The 20,536-nt window shown below is 38.6% G+C and overlaps 1 protein-coding gene across 1 annotated transcript in view; it reads right to left on the reverse strand.

Moving 5' to 3' along the window:
• Positions 1–379: 379 nt before the first annotated feature.
• CPNE4 (copine 4) overlaps positions 380–20,536 on the reverse strand; it is a 187,242-nt gene continuing 167,085 nt past the window's right edge. Inside the window, exons 13-16 of the mRNA XM_066320811.1 lie at positions 13,857–13,908; positions 9,412–9,545; positions 7,087–7,323; positions 380–695 (exon numbers count right to left, since the gene is read on the reverse strand). Coding sequence (XP_066176908.1) covers positions 564–695; positions 7,087–7,323; positions 9,412–9,545; positions 13,857–13,908 — 555 coding nt within the window. The 3' untranslated portion in view covers positions 380–563. The remainder of the gene's footprint in view (positions 696–7,086; positions 7,324–9,411; positions 9,546–13,856; positions 13,909–20,536) is intronic.

Raw genomic sequence — 20,536 nt, forward strand, 5'->3', positions numbered from 1 at the left:
CATGCTTCAGGTCAGGTATCTCTTGAAACACTTTATTATCCTTCCCTTGGAATATGGAAGTTGAGAGCAGGCAGTCTTGTGGCAGAGAGAGAAATAAAGACAACTGCAAAACTGTGTTGTTTTTATTTTAAACATGCAAAATACAGTTCATGCATCTGCCATTTTGAAAAATCTCTCAGTTCATAATAGATTAAACCAAAGACATTTTGGCTATTCACTCTCAATAAATATTTCAAAATGCTTTACAGTGTAAATATAAGAAATTTAGCAAAATTTCAACAAACCTGTATAAAAACCAGATACAGATAACTTTTTATTTCAAGGCAACATGCTGTAATGTAAAGAGTTCACTTTTTTTTTTTCTGGATTTTTTTCCTCATAAAAAGTTTTCAACGATACAACTGCTTAACAGATTTAAGCCTTTAGGCTACACATGCAAAAAAAAAAGTTATTTTAGTTAAAAATCACCAAAACGTGCTAATTTTTTGTTTCCTTTTTTAAATACAGTAGTTGTAGACAGTAGCATTTTTCTTTTTTAATTTTGTAAAAGAGTGCAGGCAGGTTCATGGAGCTAGTGTCCTGGAAGACTCGTACTCTGACATACATTTTGGTTTTATCCCTTTGCCATTGTAATAGTCCACGACTTGGTTTGGAACTTCAGCCAAAACGCTTTTTGCTAGAGCAGCTGGGGATGCCTGCAGGAAATGGTAGAAAACACAGCATTAACCTGACTCTCTGCTAGAAGTGCCATGAGTTTTAGAGGCATTGGTGCCATGAGATCAAGGGAGGAGGTACGGTGCAGAAATGGAAGGCAAGAAAGACTTAAAGTGAATCACACTATTGCTGGAAACTCATTTTATGAGTCAGTTTAGGTATGGAGCTGCAGCTGCCTAAAAGTACACTAAAGCCAAAAGTGCTCTGTGTGATTTCAGGTCCATTTGGACTATTTTAAGTTCAGGCTAGCTGAACTTCCCTGCACTCTGGGAGAGCCCCATATCACAATGAAAAGCTGCAAAGACTTCATTCATCAGTGTTCAGCAAGGAACCCTGCAGAGCTCCAAGCTGAACATAAATGGACAGCACCGTCAAAGGGAGGCCTTCATCACCATTCTGTTCTTCAGAATCTCGCATGGTGTTTTAATGGCTGGGAATGTTTTTAAGTCAATAAAAAAATACCTTTTTAAAAATTAGAATTAAACTGTAGTTGCCAAAAAGGTTCAAGGCTTGGTGGAAGCTTTAAAGTTCTTCCTAAAATGTGAAAATGGGCAATATCAACCAGACTTAAGAACTGATGATCCTGAAAGATAGAGATGGATATAGGGATGGCCAGTGGCTTTCACTCCAGGTGGGGAGGAGGGCTGCCCCCCAATGCAATGAGAAATCCTGCCCTCCATCAACCACACCGAGTTGCTGCCTCACCCCCCCAACAATGCTTCATTTTAAGCAGAGGGGCCTGTGGATGTTTTGTGGGCAGCCATTACCTGTGTGTGCTGCATGGATATTCCTCAGTCCCTGAATTCAGCAGTGACAAAACTGGACTCATTCTCCCATGCACTCTCTTGGCCCCATGTTTTGGATATTCTTGTTTCTAAGTTTTTGGGTAGAACTGATTCCAAGTCCTCTGGAACCAGCCTGCTTGGCCATGTTCCTTTTGAGCCCACCACAAAATGCAACTAAAGTGCAAATACTTAAATTTCATTTTGAGAGGTTTTAATTGATGTGTTTATCTCCATAGACTGCAGCTCAGATGATGCATGGGAACTCAAACTATGGCTGGATCACACTTCTTCTGTACACCAAGTATTTTTTCCCAAATTATTAACACTTTCCTCCTCATTGTCCTTTGTGTTATCAGCCAAGTTTCAAACCTACCATGTCACAAAGCAGTTGTATTGTTTTTTGACCTACTTTGTTTTGTGGAGTGGCATCCTTATCCTTACAGAGTCTTAAAATTTGGTTTACATAGAAAGTAAATGGTAAACCCAGGCTAATCCATGGGTCAAGAAAACTCTAGGCTGTTAAAAATTCCAGTATCAAATAAAAAGATAATGCTAGCAAAACCAGAAACAGGTTGGTTTTTTTTTTTTTTTTCCCTGTATTTTTGTATTTTGACTCACATATGAGATTAGTAACAAATAAAATTAACTGCTATTTCCCTACTGTGACATTTATACCAAAATATTTGTGCAGCCAAAAACGCCTGGGACATTTCTGCATGAAGAAACTGGCAAAGCATAGAGCATACTTTATGTGACAGTGCAGCAAGTGTTCTAAAGTGTTACACAGTAACAGACCCCATTCATTTTAATCCTGGAAACTGAAATGCATGGTTCTCCACACTTGCCCTAGTCTTGCCTAAACCTTTTTTTAGAGAATCATGGAATGATTTGGATTGGAAGAGACCTTAAAGTTAATCTAGTTCCAACTAAAATAATCAGGAAATACCCCTTGGAATCACATAAATGGCTAATTTCTACAATGCTATTGAAAATTACTGTTCTTTAAAATCTCCTTCCCAGTGTGTCAAAGCTGTACATAGCTTAGCCTGCCTCTGTGCTATCTTACCAAAAATACAACCCTACACAGAGATGAGAACCGAGAGTGGGGAAGTGCCCTGAGCCAGCGCTGCACACACAAACTGTAGCAATCAGGAAACTTCACTCTTCTCTGTCTTTAAAAATGCTGGGCAGGAGCATTGGCATCAGCTTCTCTGGATCTGTGTAGTTCACATGTTCTGAACTTTTGGCACTCACTGCTGTGCATCATCCTCCCTCCAACAGTTCTCTCTTCTGACACCACATCCATTCCTCCTGAACGAGGGTCAGCCCTTCAGAAAGGCTCTGTCAGGGCTCAGATGCACAACTGAATCACTGCCACTTCAGGAGTCCTCAACTGAAAACCTTTCATTGAGGTTTAAGTGAAAACATTTATTGTGCCCATAGGCTCACAGGCAATATCTGCCCCTGAGGTAGCTGGCTTGGCTCCATGCTTTAGTCTGAGCACAGGCAACTGCTGCTTTACTGAGTTTCATCATGCCAGTAATGTCTCTTTGTCCTGGGGGTCTCTCTAGCAGGGAGCATCACAAAAACAGGCAGAGGGTTGGTTTCCTCTCTGATGGTTTGGACCACTTGTACCTTACATAGTTTTTATGGTGGTAAAGCACTCTCATTTCCGGATCAGGTGGTGCAAAGAAGAATTTTTATAAGTGAGAATTACTCTCAGTAATTTCTAAGCTAAAATGCAGAACCTAGTTCATCAGTGTTGTGTAAGGATTACCTTTGCTGGGTCTTTAACACAGATGAGACATTAAATTAATGTTTTACTGTAATGTTTTCTCCACTGCTTGAAGAGCATTCTAGCAATAAGCAGCTAAAGATGAATAGTTCTCAATTAATAGCTGATACACAACAATCAGATCAGTCAGCAGTAAGAAAATAATCCCCTGTGATTCCATAATTGGTGAGTGTTACAAATGACTGTTGGTTCAGTTCTATAGCTTCACAATGCTTAACCTTTAACTACAATGCACAGTGCAAAACATTGCTCCTTGCAGTGGTTATGAGCTGTGGTTTCCATACTCCTCTGTGATGTATGTTATGGAGACACGGCTGTTAACCTTTGTGAGTAAATACAGTGCAGAATGGAATACAACCTACCCATGGCATCAGATTTGTGTCCAGTAAATATATCATACGTCCCAAAGACAGAAAATTTCATTTCTTAAAATATGACTGTGAATGGATAGAGGCAGGTGATTTTCTTCAACTACGTTTCAGTGACAGAGCATCACTGTTCTACAGTTTCAGGTGAAGGACCCTCACACTCCTGGAGTGGTGATGATTACAGAGAGAAAAAAAGTCACTTAGATTCAGGGGAAATATGTTTCCTTTGTTTGTTATGTTCTCCTTTAGGGAATGGTATCTGTCATCCACTATACAATGGGACATTTTTTAAGTGTTAATGGTTACCTCGATTTTATCAAGCCTCTACAACTGCAGGATTTGCCAAGAATCACTACAGTTGCTATTGTTCTTTTGATGGCTTCAAAGATACTCCTTAAAGAGAGAGAAAAAGCTTCGATGTTTTACTGGAGTACTTCTGCTGCACTGTATCGTGTAGGAGATTATACCCTTATAATAGAGCCTGCTGTCTACACTTAGTCTTAAGCTGGTAAAACATTGATGTGGGTATAAGATTTTAACAGCTGATTGAAATGTGTTAAATGCCTGTATGAGTGCTGTGCAGGCTCAGAACCTTCTCTGAAGTCAAACTTATAAAATAAAAGGGATTTGTTCTATAGGTTATTTTTACAACTTCCTTCTCCCCTCCTTTGATTTTCTCAAAGGGAAAGGTTTTCCACAGATTATTTTTGATCTCTTTGGATAGATACGAGATTTTGAGTTCCAAGCTGACCTAAGAATAGAAGTAATGAAAAAATATTGCTTGGGTTGACTCCCAAGAGAATTCTGATTTACTCTTCCAGCAAAACAAAAAATAAATGCTTACACATAACATTTTTTCCTCTCCTTCCATCATTAATAGATATAATATGGATTTAGGAATAAATAAATACTTGATTTATCAGAAAGACCAATAAACCTTACACAATTTAATTTTTAATCTTTCTAAAAAGATTCTTCAATTTTTTTTTCTACCTAATAAATTAACACAAGGTACATTGTCAAAAGGAATGGGGGGTTTTTACCTAAATATGCATTTTGCTTAAAGCTGTCAAAAGTAATATGCTGATGTATGTAAATTCTTGTGTTTGGTCAGAACTGATCTGACAAAAATCTCCCAATTGTGTTAAATCTGCATTTCCTCTGTGGGGAAAAATAAGTTTGAATCAAAACATCACACTCATTTGTCCCATGGAAAATTATTTCACTAGCTGATGTATGGTCCTTTGTTTGTGCTAAGTAAGCAAGGAAGCTGTGAATGCCACTTTGTTGAGAAAGAGAGATTATTTGGGATATGACAATAAAGGAATTCAATCAGAAGTGGCTATTTTTATGAGCACTCATCCATTACGCTGACATTTGTTGAAAAGCTGAAAGATCGCAATAAACAGACTAAATATCAGGTTGCATAAAATACATTAACTTTCCTGATAGAGCAAATATAAATCTATTTCTATATCTATATCACCTTTGCTACTGAAAGAAGGAGAAAAATATCACCATTTAACAAGAAGAATACATAAAGATTGCTTTCCTCTCCCAGTACTGGGGAAGTTAACCTAAATCAGCTAAAAAAGAATATATGCTTGTCATTTGTCCAGTGCTGGCAATAACAATGCCACAGGTTCAGTCACAAGTTAACACCAGGGGAACAATATATTTAGAAACCAGAACTGCAGCTGTCAGCATTAATCTATTAAATCCAAGATGATTTTAGCTTTATTATAAAATACAAAGTGAAACTAAAAATAACAAACGTAGCTGGCTTTGCCAGTTCCTTGCAGAAACATTTTTTCACCTAATTAAAAGTAGCTCCCCCACTAGCCCATAAATAACTCAGCTCTGGACACTTTTCCAATGACTACAGTGCAGCACAAAGCACTTGTGATTATGTGCTGCAGGAATCACAAACTATCACAAGTTGTGCTCATGCTTTGATTCAGCAGGTAGGCAGGTAGGTGACCGTGCACTCCTGTCAGCACAGCAATGTGTGTGTCTTATAACTCAGTAGTCATTCTGCAACTATTTGGCATGGTGATACCAAACTAATAGCATAAGGTGAGTTCTCCCTCCTGCATGCATCCATGGTTTACATAAAGCTAGAAGGAAAGGGGAAACAAGTTTGTTTCTCTTGCTCCTCAGTAGAGCTTGTGAAAAAGTATGTCTAGATCTAAGGCAAATATTGCAAAATCGTATTTGGAAATACAAAAAAGAACAACCATTGCAAAGAGAAAAATGAAGGTATTTTGGAAGCAGCAAATAGAAAAAAAAAGCTCTTGTGGTGACAAAAATCCCAGAAAAACTAAAAGAGGAGCTAATGTATAAAGAAATACAAGCAGTGCATACCCATACACAGATCAAAACCAGCCCAGGGTTGAGAACTTGGCTGTGACATATCCAGATCTAAGGATCTCTAGCTATGGGAGCAGATTGAAAAGAGCAATCTCATGAGGAGAATGAGTCAGTTGCGCTGTGAGGTAAAGAAATTCTCATATCAAATACTGAGGATATCCTTCCTAGACAGAGCAAAAAACCAGCCTGGAGAATCAAGTAAATGGTTCATTAAATAACAGAAGTGAGAGGAAAGAAGGCAAAGAAAGATGGAAAAAGGGAAGGAAAGGAATGGGATCAGCATTGCTAAGGAACATAAGGCATGCCTCCATAAGGAGGAAAAGGGCTCTGAAAAACAATTCTGTGTGTGGGAAAGCCCCTTCTGCTGGTGAACACTGTGCCTACCCTGCTGCTGAAAAGTCTCTGGAACAGATGGTACAATGTAGGGCAGGTGACGGAGAGGAAAATTTAACGACCAAAGCTTTACTTTAGATTTGGCAATTTAATGCTTGTTCTGTTCCTTTCTTTTCTACAGAGTGTCTTCTACACCACACTGGCCTCAGTCAGGAACAGCTGGCTGAGAGCAAAGGGAAGCTCTCAGGAATGCCACTTTCTTGCCTGTGTTCTTGTACAGAATTTGGAAATGGGTTTGGAGGCAACCAGGATGCTGTGGGTGAATAGTCCTGCATTTGAGAACTCAGGGACCAATGGAAATGAAGGAATGGAAAGCAGAATACAGTGGTCCTAATAGAACAGGTGCAAAAGAGAATGCAAAACAGACACCATAAAAAAATTAGGCAGGGAAAGTAACCAAATTAAATCAGGGAGAAAATGAAAGCAAGGACTGGCACCACAAAAAGCACATGGATTCTGCCTCATCTCTTCCTTCCCCATCCTCACTAATGGAGCACATTATATTTTGATTCTGTTTTTTTCACTGTTTCTGACACAATAATGCTTACTCAACAAATTACTTACTCCACATTTAATGCATATGCAAAGTTAAGCCCAGCCTCACTAATCATTCACTCTACCCATTCACCCTTCTATGGCAAGGATGGAAAAATCAGCTTACATGTTTGAAGTTCCTAAATGGCACAAACTGGACAATGTCTCGAAGCACAGGCTCGCCTTTGGGAGACCTCAGGATGCCATCATCACCATCCAGCATCTGCATGTCACTAAAATCAGCGTTGCCCACCCCAACAATGATGACTGACATGGGGAGGTGAGAGGCGTGGACGATGGCCTCTCTGGTGTCAGCCATGTCGGTGATGACGCCGTCCGTCAGGATCAGCAAGATGAAATATTGCTGAGGTTGTTGGACAAGAAGTGAAAAATTATGTCATTAGTTAATATTCCAAAGCTGCTCAACCTTTTAAGTTAAAAAGTATAAAAGTTTTTTCTGGTAACTCCCTCATGGACCTTTTTAAAGAGAACAGAGCCTTTATAGTTACTATAGAGAATTTTCTGTTCCAAGTTCCTCAGCTACTAATTTCTCCTTTGCAAAGCAATGGGGTCCCTGAGGAGAGCAAGGAAGGAATATATCCATCTTCATATTTTTCATACAGAGCCCCAAAGACAGGTTTTCTCATTCTCCAGAGAGGGCAAGCAATTTGGTGAGCTTGTAATTTCTTTCCCAAAACTCCAAAGCCCACTGAACAAGGATCATGATCTACAACATTTCTTCACTTGGTTATGGGGAAGAGTGGCCCTTACTTGGATCCCTTATGAATTGTTAGGCCGACAGAGTAATTTAACAAATGTACATTAATAGGAAAAATGAACAAATCATGGGATTTGATCACTCTGCATGAGCAATACCAACACACTGAATATCAATAAAATTTATTTATATACAATGGTATAAACTCAAAGTGTTCCAATCATCTTATCCTGCCACAAATAAAACAGAACATGCAGGGAGAAAACTTCATCTTGAACATTCATACTCTATATTGTTTTTCAGATAGAAAGGGGGGAGCTTAGGTATAGAAAGAAGGAACTTATTCAGTAGGGTGTATTAGGTCAGAAACAGCACTGGGAATAGAGTGAGCCTCAAGATTAGGTGGGTGTGGAAATTCAAACATAGAAATTCCCCATTTTAGGGCTGGGACCACAAATACTATCAAGGTTCTGGAAACAACAGTGGAATCCCAGAATCACAGAATCGTTTGGATTGGATGGGACCTTAAAGATCATCTAGGCTGAACAGATGATGAGGCAGGGACACCTTCCACTAGATCAGGTTGCTCAGTGCTCCATCCAACTTTAAACACTTCTGGGGATGGGGTAACCTTAGCTTCTCCAGGTAACCTGTTCCAGTGCCTCACCACTCTCACAGTAAAGAGTTGTTTTCTAATATATAATTTTAAGTTGTCCTCTTTCAGTTTGAAGCCATTACCATTTGCTCTGTCACTACATGCTCTTGTAAATATCAGTCACAAGCCCAGATTGATGAACAGAAATATTTGGTAACTGCTGTCCTAGATAGGACTTAAAAAAGACCCAGCACATGAAGAAAGCTTAGAGAAAGCTCTAGGTCAAGTGATGAGGCACATACCAATGCACAGCTCTATTGTGTTCTGTGCTGAGACACTTTTCATGCTGCACACATGCACGTGCAGTTTGCACAATGTCTGTCTTACATCCTTTACTCCTTTACAGCACTGCTCTTCTAAATGGCTCAGATCTACTTGCTCATATATTCCCTCCATTTCTCTTGTTCTCCCTTTCTCTCATTCTGTCTTCAAGGCAGGATCAAAATAAACCTAATGCATCTCAAAGGTGTACATTTAAAACATGATCCGTAGCACATCCAGTGTGTACAGTCTTTTAGCCCAAGAAATCTGTCCTGGGATTTTTATCAGGTGCAGGCTAATAGACTTGTCTTCTAATTTCTAAAATGGACAAATTACTTCATCAGTAATAAGAAGCTGAAAACTGCATCCTTACCATTTTCAAATGAATAGTTGCAAAAGTCTCCTAGGTGAGCAGAAAAAATTTAGTACAGGCTCTGCAGGAGACATAAAATTGGGTAGCCTGAGTAGGGAATTCATTGAACTCATCTCCTGGTACAACCAAGGCATTTAGGGCTTCAATGCTCAATTTCTGTAACCTTAGTGGTGCCATTTCTGTTTCCACAGTGAAAAACTGGGTGTGCTACAGTAAAACAGCCCTAAAAGCAGGAAATAGATCAGTGGTGAAAGAGTTTAAAGCTGTGACAATCGAAGCTATAGAGATACACTTTTCCAGCTGACACAGGTTTAAGCTGCCTTCTGTGAAGGCAGTTATAAAAACTGTGAAGGCACAATCTGCATTAAAAGGCCTTGTTTTGACGGCCTACAAGAGATCCATCACAAGACAAGAAAAAAAGGCAAACACAGCTTTTTTCCCTTACCGAGGCCTCCTTGGTGTTGGTCTCCTCTGATGCAGATTTTGCCACTTTCTGGATGATAGGAGCAATGTTTGTCGGTCCATACAGCTGCAGCTTGGGAAGGCAGCTCTGATAAGCTTCCACAACTCCCTGTATTCCTAGCATGAAAAACCAAAAAAAAAAAAAAAAAAAGGAAGAAAAAAATTGATCACATGGCAATGTGCTTGTTTATATATCAGGCTTGTTTAACATGTAAATGAAAGGTGGGTTCTTAATGAACAAATAAAAAATACTACATGATTAGCAAGGACTAGCAACTTCAGATAATTTCCAGGAATCTGTCTCTAGCTGCCTTGAATCTTGTTTGTAATATATAATTCATTTTACCATGCTTCTCCTTCCCAGCAGCTTTTAATGTCTATTTTTCAGGTATGAGCTTGCAATGCCATAGCTTCCATTCTTCTTGTTTTAAGACAGGATAGCTTCCTGACCAACAACTAAGATTCATGGTGGAAGGCTAGACACGAATTAAGAAACACTTCCACACTTCTTTCTCCTCTTCAGATAAATATTTTTGTTTATCATGGCAGTTGCCAACAAATTTGTCCTTTGTACTTATGCCCTAAAGCTGTTAAGGAATTCAAAACATCTTTTCAAATACCTGACTTCCATGTGCTAAGAAAGTAATTTTTCAAGGTTAATTTGCATAATCACTCCCAGGTTGGATTTGACTATGACCAAAAGCTGTGAAGTCTTGGAAGAAACAGCAGGATGCTTTGCAGCCTACAGAAAAATGAGCTTTAGCTGAGAAATTTTGATGGAAAACTAGCTATTTTTGGCTTTTCATTTCAGGATATATAGTCAGACGAGGGAGCAAAGACTTCTGCCGACACACTTGACAGATCACAGAATGGAAATTGGTATTTTCAATCATTGAGAAGAAGGATTTCTTGAAGTGATGCACATTAGCCTCCCCATTCAGAACTCCCAGCTTACCAGACCTAAAGGATTAGAGGTCTAATGTTGGAAAGAAAGTGATAGACTGAAAAGCTTTACAAAAGATCCTGAAGAATGAAATTACTTCAGTAAGATCCTAAGCCAGTTCCAGTTTGCACTGAGACTTGTTCACTCATGAGATTTTTTACTCAACCATATTTACAGGATAGATGGGTGCAGACTTATTACTAACAAATGACAGGGAGTTGTAATTGTTTTACAATGACACACACACACACACTCCTATGAAGAAGTGGTGGAGAACACAGTTTTGTCTCTTTAGAGACAACTACAGATATATTTTCCATTGCAATACCAACAGACTAAAGGACTTGCTCCAATTATAACTGTGATTGGCTGAAATGTAAAGTAGTGTTACAAAATTTCCCTTGGTAATTCCAATGACTAAATCACATATTGCAAAACTGACCTTTTGTTAACTCCCAATTTTAAACTTGCTAAGGAGTTCTTTCATTACATATACTTAATGATGTTGCATGAAGGCCTCATAAATCTTCCCTTAGATGATGACAAGATACAATGTACTTTTCTTCTTATGCAGGAAAATAATGTAAGGTAAGTCTTACTCCCTGCATTCCACAGAGATTTAGTGTTGTTCATATCAGAAAGTTGCTCTCATCTTAGAGACATGTTCTAGAAACATAATTTCTTATTTGCTTTCTCATGTTAATATATTTTAGAAATATCTTCTGTCCATCCAATCCCAACTCAACAGGATATGTAAGTGGATTACTTTGTAGCTTGCTGTTCTTGTACTCCTTTATCTTAGGCAGAATCAATGTGCATTTTTTTTTACAATTCAACTCTCTACATTTTTATTTGGAATCCACTTTCAGCATCTCAAATGAAATACAGTGTATGAATACATATAGGGGTTTAAGACAGATGTATAGAAACATTCATTCAGACTAGAGGCTACTGCCTATTTTCTTCCTCAGATAATAAACTAAGTATTAATTATAAGACTATAAAAGTAATATACTATAAATATACTAAGCATAAGACTATAAATACTAAAATTTTCAAGAATGGAAATGGTAAGAGGTGAGGATATCCATATTTTATGAATTCCAGTGCTCTTCATCTCCATATACCATCCCTGTATGTAGAATGATGCTTCACACTACCCTGTGCCAGCAAAAGCTCTACTTCCACAGAGAAAAGGATTTCATTCCTCAAAGGCAAAATAGACACATACTTATTACATTGCATCCAACTGCTGTTTCTTTGTTTAAAACAAGATACTCTCAAGCAATTTTGCTTTATTTTCTGCAAGTATGCTAGATCCTACAAAGTAAAACAGTGTAATCACTAAGCACTTTATCTCCTTCTCACTCTTGCATCCTTTCTCCACATGACTTGCTGATATTACTGTTCCCTGTGACACCTAATACAGTGAGAGCATCAAGAAAACATCACAGAACAAACAAGCACCCACGACAGGCAGATGAGTGAGCTGCAGCTGACAATTAAACAGCATTTAAACAGATTTCTGTTTTGTCTCCTCTTCTTGCTTTCACCCAGGGGAATACTATTTAAAAAGGTATCATTTAAGACAAACAAGAGCCTTTAATATCTTGGAGATACAGGTGCAAATGCTGCAAAATTTCTTCCCTGGAATTCTTTCATGCTGCAACAGGTTTTTTAGGGGTTTTAGCCTAGAACTCTTTTCAGGCGGTGGGTTAACTTATCAGATAACTGAGTCTTATGCAAAGATACAAATAAAGTTAAAATTATTAAGTGACATAAGCCAAGCCTCATAGAGCAGCTCCTTCCTGGTTTTTTTACCCCCTCTCATTTCCATTGTTATATTAGTTTTGCATACAGAATGTGGTTTGGATAGTAAATCCCTTGCTTACAGAAGGTTTGTCTGTACAAACTCTGCTTGCTGGCACCACCTAAATGTGGCAGCCTTTTCAACCAATAAAAATCATTATATAACAATGCCAGTGTGATAAAAGAATTAACCTTGAAGTCAAAAGAAGCAACAAAGGTGGGGGGAGGACAAAAATAAGTGTTCTTTGCTTGGACTGCTAGAGCTTTTCTCTGTAGTTTGCAGAGGGTCACAAATATTGTGCAGTTTGATTGAGAAACAAAGCCCTATTTGAATACTACATGCATAAATATGTTATCACCTAATGCTGACCACTGTTAACTGTTTTGATGACACTTTATAAAATATGATGGTCCAGTTGGAATTTTGAGGTTTCTTTTGCTTCCCCACCCCATCCATACACTGAAGTCCCAACATCAAGCTGGCTTACAAGCTTATAAGCACTTCTAGATGCATACATGTAACTTCTGCTTCTTTGGACTCAAAAGCAGTGTAAAAAGCTGTGTGAGCACATCAAGGAGCTGTAGGACTTACACCCAATTGCATTTCAAGCATATGACCTGCAAAGGCTGGGGCAGTCCAATTCAATAAACAAAGTGCAACAACAAAGCAGGAATGCCCACTGAACCAAAAACAGGTCTTGCATTTAAGATGTGTGAACTGAGAATTCTTTTAAAGTCTCTTTCCCTTGAACTGCTTGTTCTCTCCTCTTTTCCTCACTTCATGTCTTTGCATCTTATTTCTCATCCTGAACATGTTTGCTGCCCATGCCTGAAAGAAAGCCACTAATAAGCCTGAGAAGGGCTAACAGGAGCAGCTAGAAGATTTGAACAGAAAGAGTATTTTGAAATACCTGGTTCAGTATTTGGATGGAAGCAGAAGGATAAGGGAGAATAACAACCTGTGGATTTTAGACAGTGATGATCACCTGAGAAGACTCTTAACTGTTACTCTGCTTAGAGGCTGTTTTCCTGTTATTGTCTTTTACAAAATGTGGCGGGAGATTTTAGAAAGACAGCATCAGTCACTGCAGATCTCACTTAAAAATACAAGACAAACAGCAACATCTGCTACATAAATCTGTCCTCTGATTATCAAGGATTAATGACTGTTGGTAGTACATATCAATATCTTACTCTGTAGCCTCCTGCTGCGTGTGCTCTCAGGCAAGTAGGTTTCTTTCTACAACAACCAGCATCAGCTGCTTCCCTGCCCTTGACTTGCAGCAGACTGTAGGTCTGGTCAAAGAACTGGCTCTAAACTGAGGGAATTTTTGATCACAGAGGTTCACAGTCTGCTTTTTCATATCCTGCCCTTCTTAGCAGCACAACCTATGATGTTGAGGTAGCTGAAGATTTTCAATTAGTCTAGCTCCCAGAAATACTAGTGATTCCAGGAAGTCCAAGTGCTGACAGTCTACCTACTTTTCAGGAAATTAATGTATGGGACTTTCCAAGATTTCTAAAGTTAAGCTCAATGGTTTGGAGCCTGTCAGGTCCCCAAATCCTAGCTGCCTTCTTTAATAAAACCACTTTGAATAATAGTCAGGTGATACAATAACGAATGCACATTTTGCACACAGCAAAATTATGGCAGTCTGTCCTACTGTGAGTATTACCTGCACATTCTGGGTTATCTTCATTGAAATTGATTGCAAAGTCATGAGAGACCTGCAGTTAAATGGAAAGAAAAGAAAACTGTTGTCAGAAAAATTATTCCAAGAAGACTTGGGGTTAAACACTCTTGACATTTTTTCTGTGGTAAACCTGAGACCTTTCAAGCTTTCAGCCATTAAGTGTAAAATATAGTCCCAGCTGGAGCTCCCCACTGATCCAACGTAGCAAAACTGGACTCAAATCAAAACAAAGAAAACCCACCCAAATACATAAAAATTCATATAAACATGGTGTCAGGATCGGGCTATCAATTCTGGGCACAAAAGAGATATCTATTGCTGATGCAATTTAAATGCCAGCTCTTCTTAGCTCAGCATCTCAGACTGTAGGAGAGACAGCAGTCACAGCAGAAACTCAGCTCACTCCTGACCTCACTGTGTGAACAGTTCCTCATCTAAGGCCAAGAAGTACTAGGGAATTAATTCTCCAGAGAAATCAAGGATCCACTGTGGAATAGTAGTGTAAGAAATATAACGAGTCTAAGTTGGTTAAAATGTTAGATTAGTCTGGGGATAATAAATAAAAAAAACCAAAAACCTGAAGACTCTTAGTTTTCCTTGCATGTAGTGAATATTCCAATCTCTCTCTCTCTCTCTCTCAATCTGTCTGTCATTAGATCCTACAGAGCTGTTATTAAAAGAAATCACTGTGAATACAACAAAGTTGCTGATTTTCAAACAAAACAACATATTTTGTCTTTGGTGCCCTGGGAAAATAATACAAGACTATTGTATGTTTAAACAGTGCTAGACACTGTAAGTCTCCAGTTCTAGAATTCCTCTTTAAGGTTTATTCTTGCCTGCATTTTTCTTTTTCAGATTCCTTCTTACTTCTTTCTTTGATCACTGAAAAGCCTCAATTCCTTTTAATCTCTTTGGCTCTGAAGCCCAGCCTCTTAATTCTGTTTGTCTTAATTTTTCTTGAATGAAAAAGCTCAGATTTTGTCTCGCAATGCATAATGTGTGAATATATATATGTGTGTATATATATATATATTTGACTTGCAAAAAGTGGATATGGCTGAGAGTCTAGCAGGTAATTTGCATAATTTAAAGTTGAATTTAGATGTATCATCCCAGATTGAAGAAGGCATTTATATAACTGCAATTATGCACATTTAAAGCTTTATAGATCTCTGTAGGATCTTCAAAAGTGCCAACAGTCCTAGTGATATGGGAAGCAACTTCCTGTACAATGGAACCAGGATTGTTTGCAGGAAGAGATTAATTTGTTGGATGTTGCTGTTTCATTTGCTTGTTTGGATGTCTCAACAGCAGAATATGGACATTGGTCCATGACCAAGGGACCTGTGGATCAAATATGTGACTGCAGAGAAGCTTCTGTGAAAGTGGTGTAAGTTGGCCAATTACTGCCAAAGAGTGTTCTTCATAGAGAAGTTGAAATTCCCCATCATATGCTAGTCTTGTTTGCCACAGTGATGCCTGCCATTATTAAGAGGTTAAATAAAGCAGTACTTCTACCATGATGGGAAAGGACTGAAGCAAAACCTCACTGAGAAGTCTGCAGTTGCCTCAGCCCAGCCAGGCATTCAGCATGCCTACATCAACCATGGAGAGGGTTTTATTTGGTCTATTCAGTCTATCCTGCTTGGCCATGGAAGATAATGCAGCAAGTCACTATTTATGTTCCTCAGTGAGCAGCACAGAAGATCAGGGCTGCCAGATACACTTCAGAGGTGCTCCAGAGCCCTTCTGCCTGGCTGCTCTGGCTGTCTCTCAGTGCACTTTCCCCAGCTGGTATCTGCCAGTCTCATGACCAGCTGCAGGCCAAAGGTAATTGCATCTGTCAAGAACTGTTACGGGAGTTTTCACTCATTGATATTTTTTGTTGTTCACTGGCCTTTCTCTTTCCTTTAGGGTTTCTATATTTTGCATTAACTGTGTTATAAAAGCAAGAAGGATGGTAATGCATGTTTATGTATTGCAGACTGATTCTTCCAACACTGTGCCTCTTCAGTGATTTTATTTCTTTATTCCAAATGCATTTGAAATTATACCTAAAGGAAAATAAAAATCTTTTCAAAAGCTATGAATGCAGCATTTTAATCTCACATGCAAGCATAGTTTGGATGCTTTTGTTGCCATACCTGTTCCAGAATCACATAATGCAAACAATTTATCTGGTTCAAAGCTATGGCACCCAGGCTATTATTTTAAAAAATGTAGACAACAGTTCAGGCCAATAAGGAATGCCCAATTCTAGTCAGTGCACAATGATCCAAAAAATAATACTGTCTGAGCATCGGCTGCTATTCTCCTAAAGCAAACGGCCCTCATACATTGTCATCCTGATTCACAAAGAGCAGTGTTAAAATGTACCCTGAAGGCAGCACAGGAAACGCAATGAATGTGCAGAAGCATTGGCTTGTTTCCTATGCTCTCTGAGCAATATATCACAATCTAAACAAGATTTAAGTATAATGTGAAGGAGAGAAGTTCTTTGAGCAACTCAATGATAGTTCACAAACAGGAAATCATCACCCAAGGCAAGCCAACTGCAGATATTTTTTAAGCAGTGCATCTCCAAATGCTTCTCCCCAGCTCTGTTAAGCAAAGCCAACTGTGCTTCAACCTGCCCCTTTGCTGACTTCCTTTTGGTGGCCAGAACTCAAGCATATCCAAACCAGCAGAGACTTCAGACTTACACAATGTACTGAAGCCCTTACTAAACTTGGGCTTCATAGGATTCCATGTACAGCTCATCCATGTCAAAAGGTGATTTGGATCAAACATTCAGTGCTTTTGCTTTCTGAACAACTGCAAGTGCAAGGTGATGAGTTTCTCTCCTTTTCTTTTTTATTTTTTTTTCCTTCTTTTTTCTAATCAAACAGGCAAGGGCTTTGTGACTGAAGGGCAAACCATGCTGATGACAGAGAACCAAAAGCTGGTATACTCAATGGCATCTTTCTGATATTGACACAGCTCTTGAATGATACTCCCAGAACTGATAAACTGATGATGAAAAGGAGGCAAAATTTGAACACCCAAGACACTGTAGACTGAGAAGTCCTCAGGGGAAACAAGAAGACACTTGGCTGTTCAGAAGCAGGCATGTTTATATCATTTATTAGGGTGATTTGTATTGTGGATCAATCTAACAGTCAGGAAATCCTGGAATGTGTCATGTCACACAAATACAGAATGACTGCTTCACATCAGTACCTGGCATAGGGAACTTTGCCAAGAACTGCAGACCAGTCTGTGGTGGAAGTCAGCCTCAGCCTAAGGAATGTCCTCACAAAACCCCGAATGTGTCATGGACCCTGGACTAAGTTTCGAATAGGAAGCTGACCCTCTGCTCAGCCCTCCTCTCTTAACATTGATCCATTAACATTGATCCAAAAAAGGGAAGGAGAGAAATGCTGGCATGCTGAGGTGATTACTCGGGATCAGCCTGGTGTCACTTGGACTGCTGCACAGAACTGCATTTAAAGCCTGTAGCTAAAGACATTCACTTGCACTAGCTGTTTTAATCTTTTCCCTCTGCAGGGCTCCAGGTACATTCTTTAGCAGATGCCATCATAGATGTGGGATTATTAAACCACAGCTGTCCAGGAGCTTCCTACACCACGAGCACACTATTTCACAGGTGATTCCTTCAAGGTTTTTAACAAGCAATTTAACTAACTCTACCATACTTGACGATATAGATTACAGTGACAGCATTTCTGAGGATATGACAATTAAATAAACAGTACAGAATAGAACATTTTTGCTAAAACAGATTATAGACATGTTATTTTTTACCACTGTGCAATGCCTCCCCTGTGTGTATATATACAGTGACAAACACCTGCAGTTTTCCATCAATGTGATTGCACCCATGAGACTCTTGGAAGAATCCCAATGATACTTCCACGTGCTTATGGTCACTTCTGTAGAAAAACCACATTGATTTAACATAGCAGGTACCTTATTTCCCTCATATTAGGATGTGATTCAGTTAATCTTCATAGCATGGCCCTTACTAAAAACATTTCTAATTTAGGCTGAAAGAAAAGGATAATTTCCTAGCTGAAGAGAATATTTGAGATTTCTTTAAAAAAATTTATGAATTCAGGTAGAAACCTCAAATCACAAACATAAATTCTACCTTGGAATCTGAAAAATAATAAATTTCCCAATAAAGCAAATTGCTGGAAAACTTTTGAACTGTGCAAAGGCATTTTATTTAAGTTCCACTGAAACTTGTTATTCTAGTTTCACATTTTTTAAACCCCTTTAATTGAATTTCCATTTTTTAAATAAGAAGCTATGATTTTGAATTATTTTCAAATGCTGAATATGGATGCCTGAATTCTGAAAATTAGTAATCCTTTTTTCCCCTGTCTCTAGATTGTGGAATTCATGTAAACTACCCTCCATGTCCCAAACAGCATCAGCTTTCCTCTATGGTGATGGTCAATTTGACAAACAATCTGACAAATTCAGATGTTTAGGAATGCTTTCTTAATGATTTAAATAGAGATTGTCAAAAATCCATGAACAATAGATGCATATGAGAGTAACATGCAAAATGCACTATGTTGGACACTTACCTGTGAATAAATTGAACACATTAAGCCACTGCCAGTCAGAAAACTAAATACGAAATGCCTGTGTATTTTGCAAAGGCTTAAGACACTAATGAATTTCAAGTATTCTTGGTCAAAAGCTATTATTTTCAGAATGCTCATTAATCAAATAGTTTGGGAGCTGGACAGCTTGTGTTTCTCGCTAAGATACATTGTACAGTTTTCTGCTTGGCAAAGCTGGGCCATTTATTTTCCTTTACACTTCATTTTTGTGCATGCTGCCCAAGTTTCCATGTCTAAATCCAACTTGCATGGATAAGGAGACTGATTCTGTTTTGTCTCTTGGTCTGTTACACATCCTTTTCTTGTTAGGTTTGCGTATATTTTAGCCATCAATCTCCTGAAAAGTGCAGGAGTCATAAAGACCACAGCATTTCTCAAGTCCCTCACCTGTCCCACAGACCAGAGCAGCTTAGGATTGTATAGACACACTGTGTCTATAATTGCAGTGAGTTTCTCCCCAGCACAGATTCACAGCAAAGGCAAGGAATGAAGCTTTCACTAAAAATACAGAAATAACCAGGACTCTCTTAAAACAAACTGCAAGTTGTTTAGTACCTATTCGAGTGTCAGCCTGCAATTCTCGTTTAGGAAATAGGCCTTCATTAATGGCAATCCACCTGTCATGGGACTGACACAATTTGAACTTGCTGTTCATTTCAACAGTAAGTTTTGTGCTGCTTTGTGTTTTTTCAGCTCCTTTGAGTCCTGCCTGCTAAGAAGTCAAGTGTGTGTGGTTTGCTTTCTTTCCTCCTCTTCACTGTGTCCTTTCACAGCCATGTCTGAATCCATACTATCTACCATCTCTTCACTTTACATCAGACTTCTCAGATGCTTCCTTTCATTCCAAAAAAAAAAACAAAACCCAACATTCTGCAAGCTTTGTATGATAGAAACTCACAAGGGAAATATTTCTCTCAGAGGTTTACTTAGATCAAGAAGCAGGGTGATGCATTTGTCAGGTCTTGGTGGAAGAAGATCATATTGTTGAATATTAGCTGAAAGATCTCTAGACTGATGAGGAATGATATATATGGCATGTCTTGCTTCCTTCATTCCCATCGATTCCTTATGCCACTAAGAAACTGCTGGATTTCTACTAAGAGCTGGAGTGTGTCATTTGGAGCTGAAATGAGGGAAAATAAAGTCAACACAACATTGCAGTGTGCTCTTGAAATGGAAATTCTGTAGAAAACATAAATAAAAACAAGATTTAAAGGGGTACAACATCAAGAGATTTATGAAGAGCCTGCAGTGATAGACACTGACATAGCTGAGGAAGGAAGTGATGCTGTTTAGGTTATATGGGGGCTCCATGGTTACTTAGGAACCCTTGGCAGTGGGAGTAATTTCTTCCATAGCCCTAGCAACTTGTTGTCTACTGACAGAAATAAAAGACCAGATGCTGGAGAGCAGAGACCAACATGCTATGAGCAGGTAAGATCACTTCATTAGTGATTAGGAGGCTTGAAAAAAGGCACTCTAAATTAATGATAAGCTGATTTATCCACATGATGGGGTCAGAACTTAGAAGCTCTTATAATGATTCTACCTAATTTTGAAGACATAAATTGTTACAGTAGTGGTACTGCTCTCCTTTAGTAAAACAAATGTATGGTATATATGACATGTAATACCTGTGACTGAAAACATGAAAAGATCATTTGAATAGCACGAGTTCTGCACTGTTGCTGTGGTGTCTAGAGTGTTACCATATTTTTGCAGTAAGAAATAAGAGGTTAAGGAAGAAACTTGGGAACACTTTTTTTAAATAGTCTCTGTTACTTTAAATTTTATCTGTTTCTTCTCCATTTCCTATGCATCTTTCCTATGTTCCAAATCAAACACTGATCATTCTTGGCTTTGAATTACCTTTATACCACTGTAGACTAAATTACTGAAGGATTTTCAGGTTTATTGGTCTTGACTTAATAATGCATCATGATGAAGCTGACTCTTCATTCTTAGAGGATGTATCTTTCCAAAGTGCAGTCAAAGCCAAGCAGGGACTCAAAAATATTGATATAG

Source organism: Sylvia atricapilla, chromosome 1, assembly GCF_009819655.1.
Source record: "Sylvia atricapilla isolate bSylAtr1 chromosome 1, bSylAtr1.pri, whole genome shotgun sequence".
Taxonomy (NCBI): Eukaryota; Metazoa; Chordata; class Aves; order Passeriformes; family Sylviidae; genus Sylvia; species Sylvia atricapilla.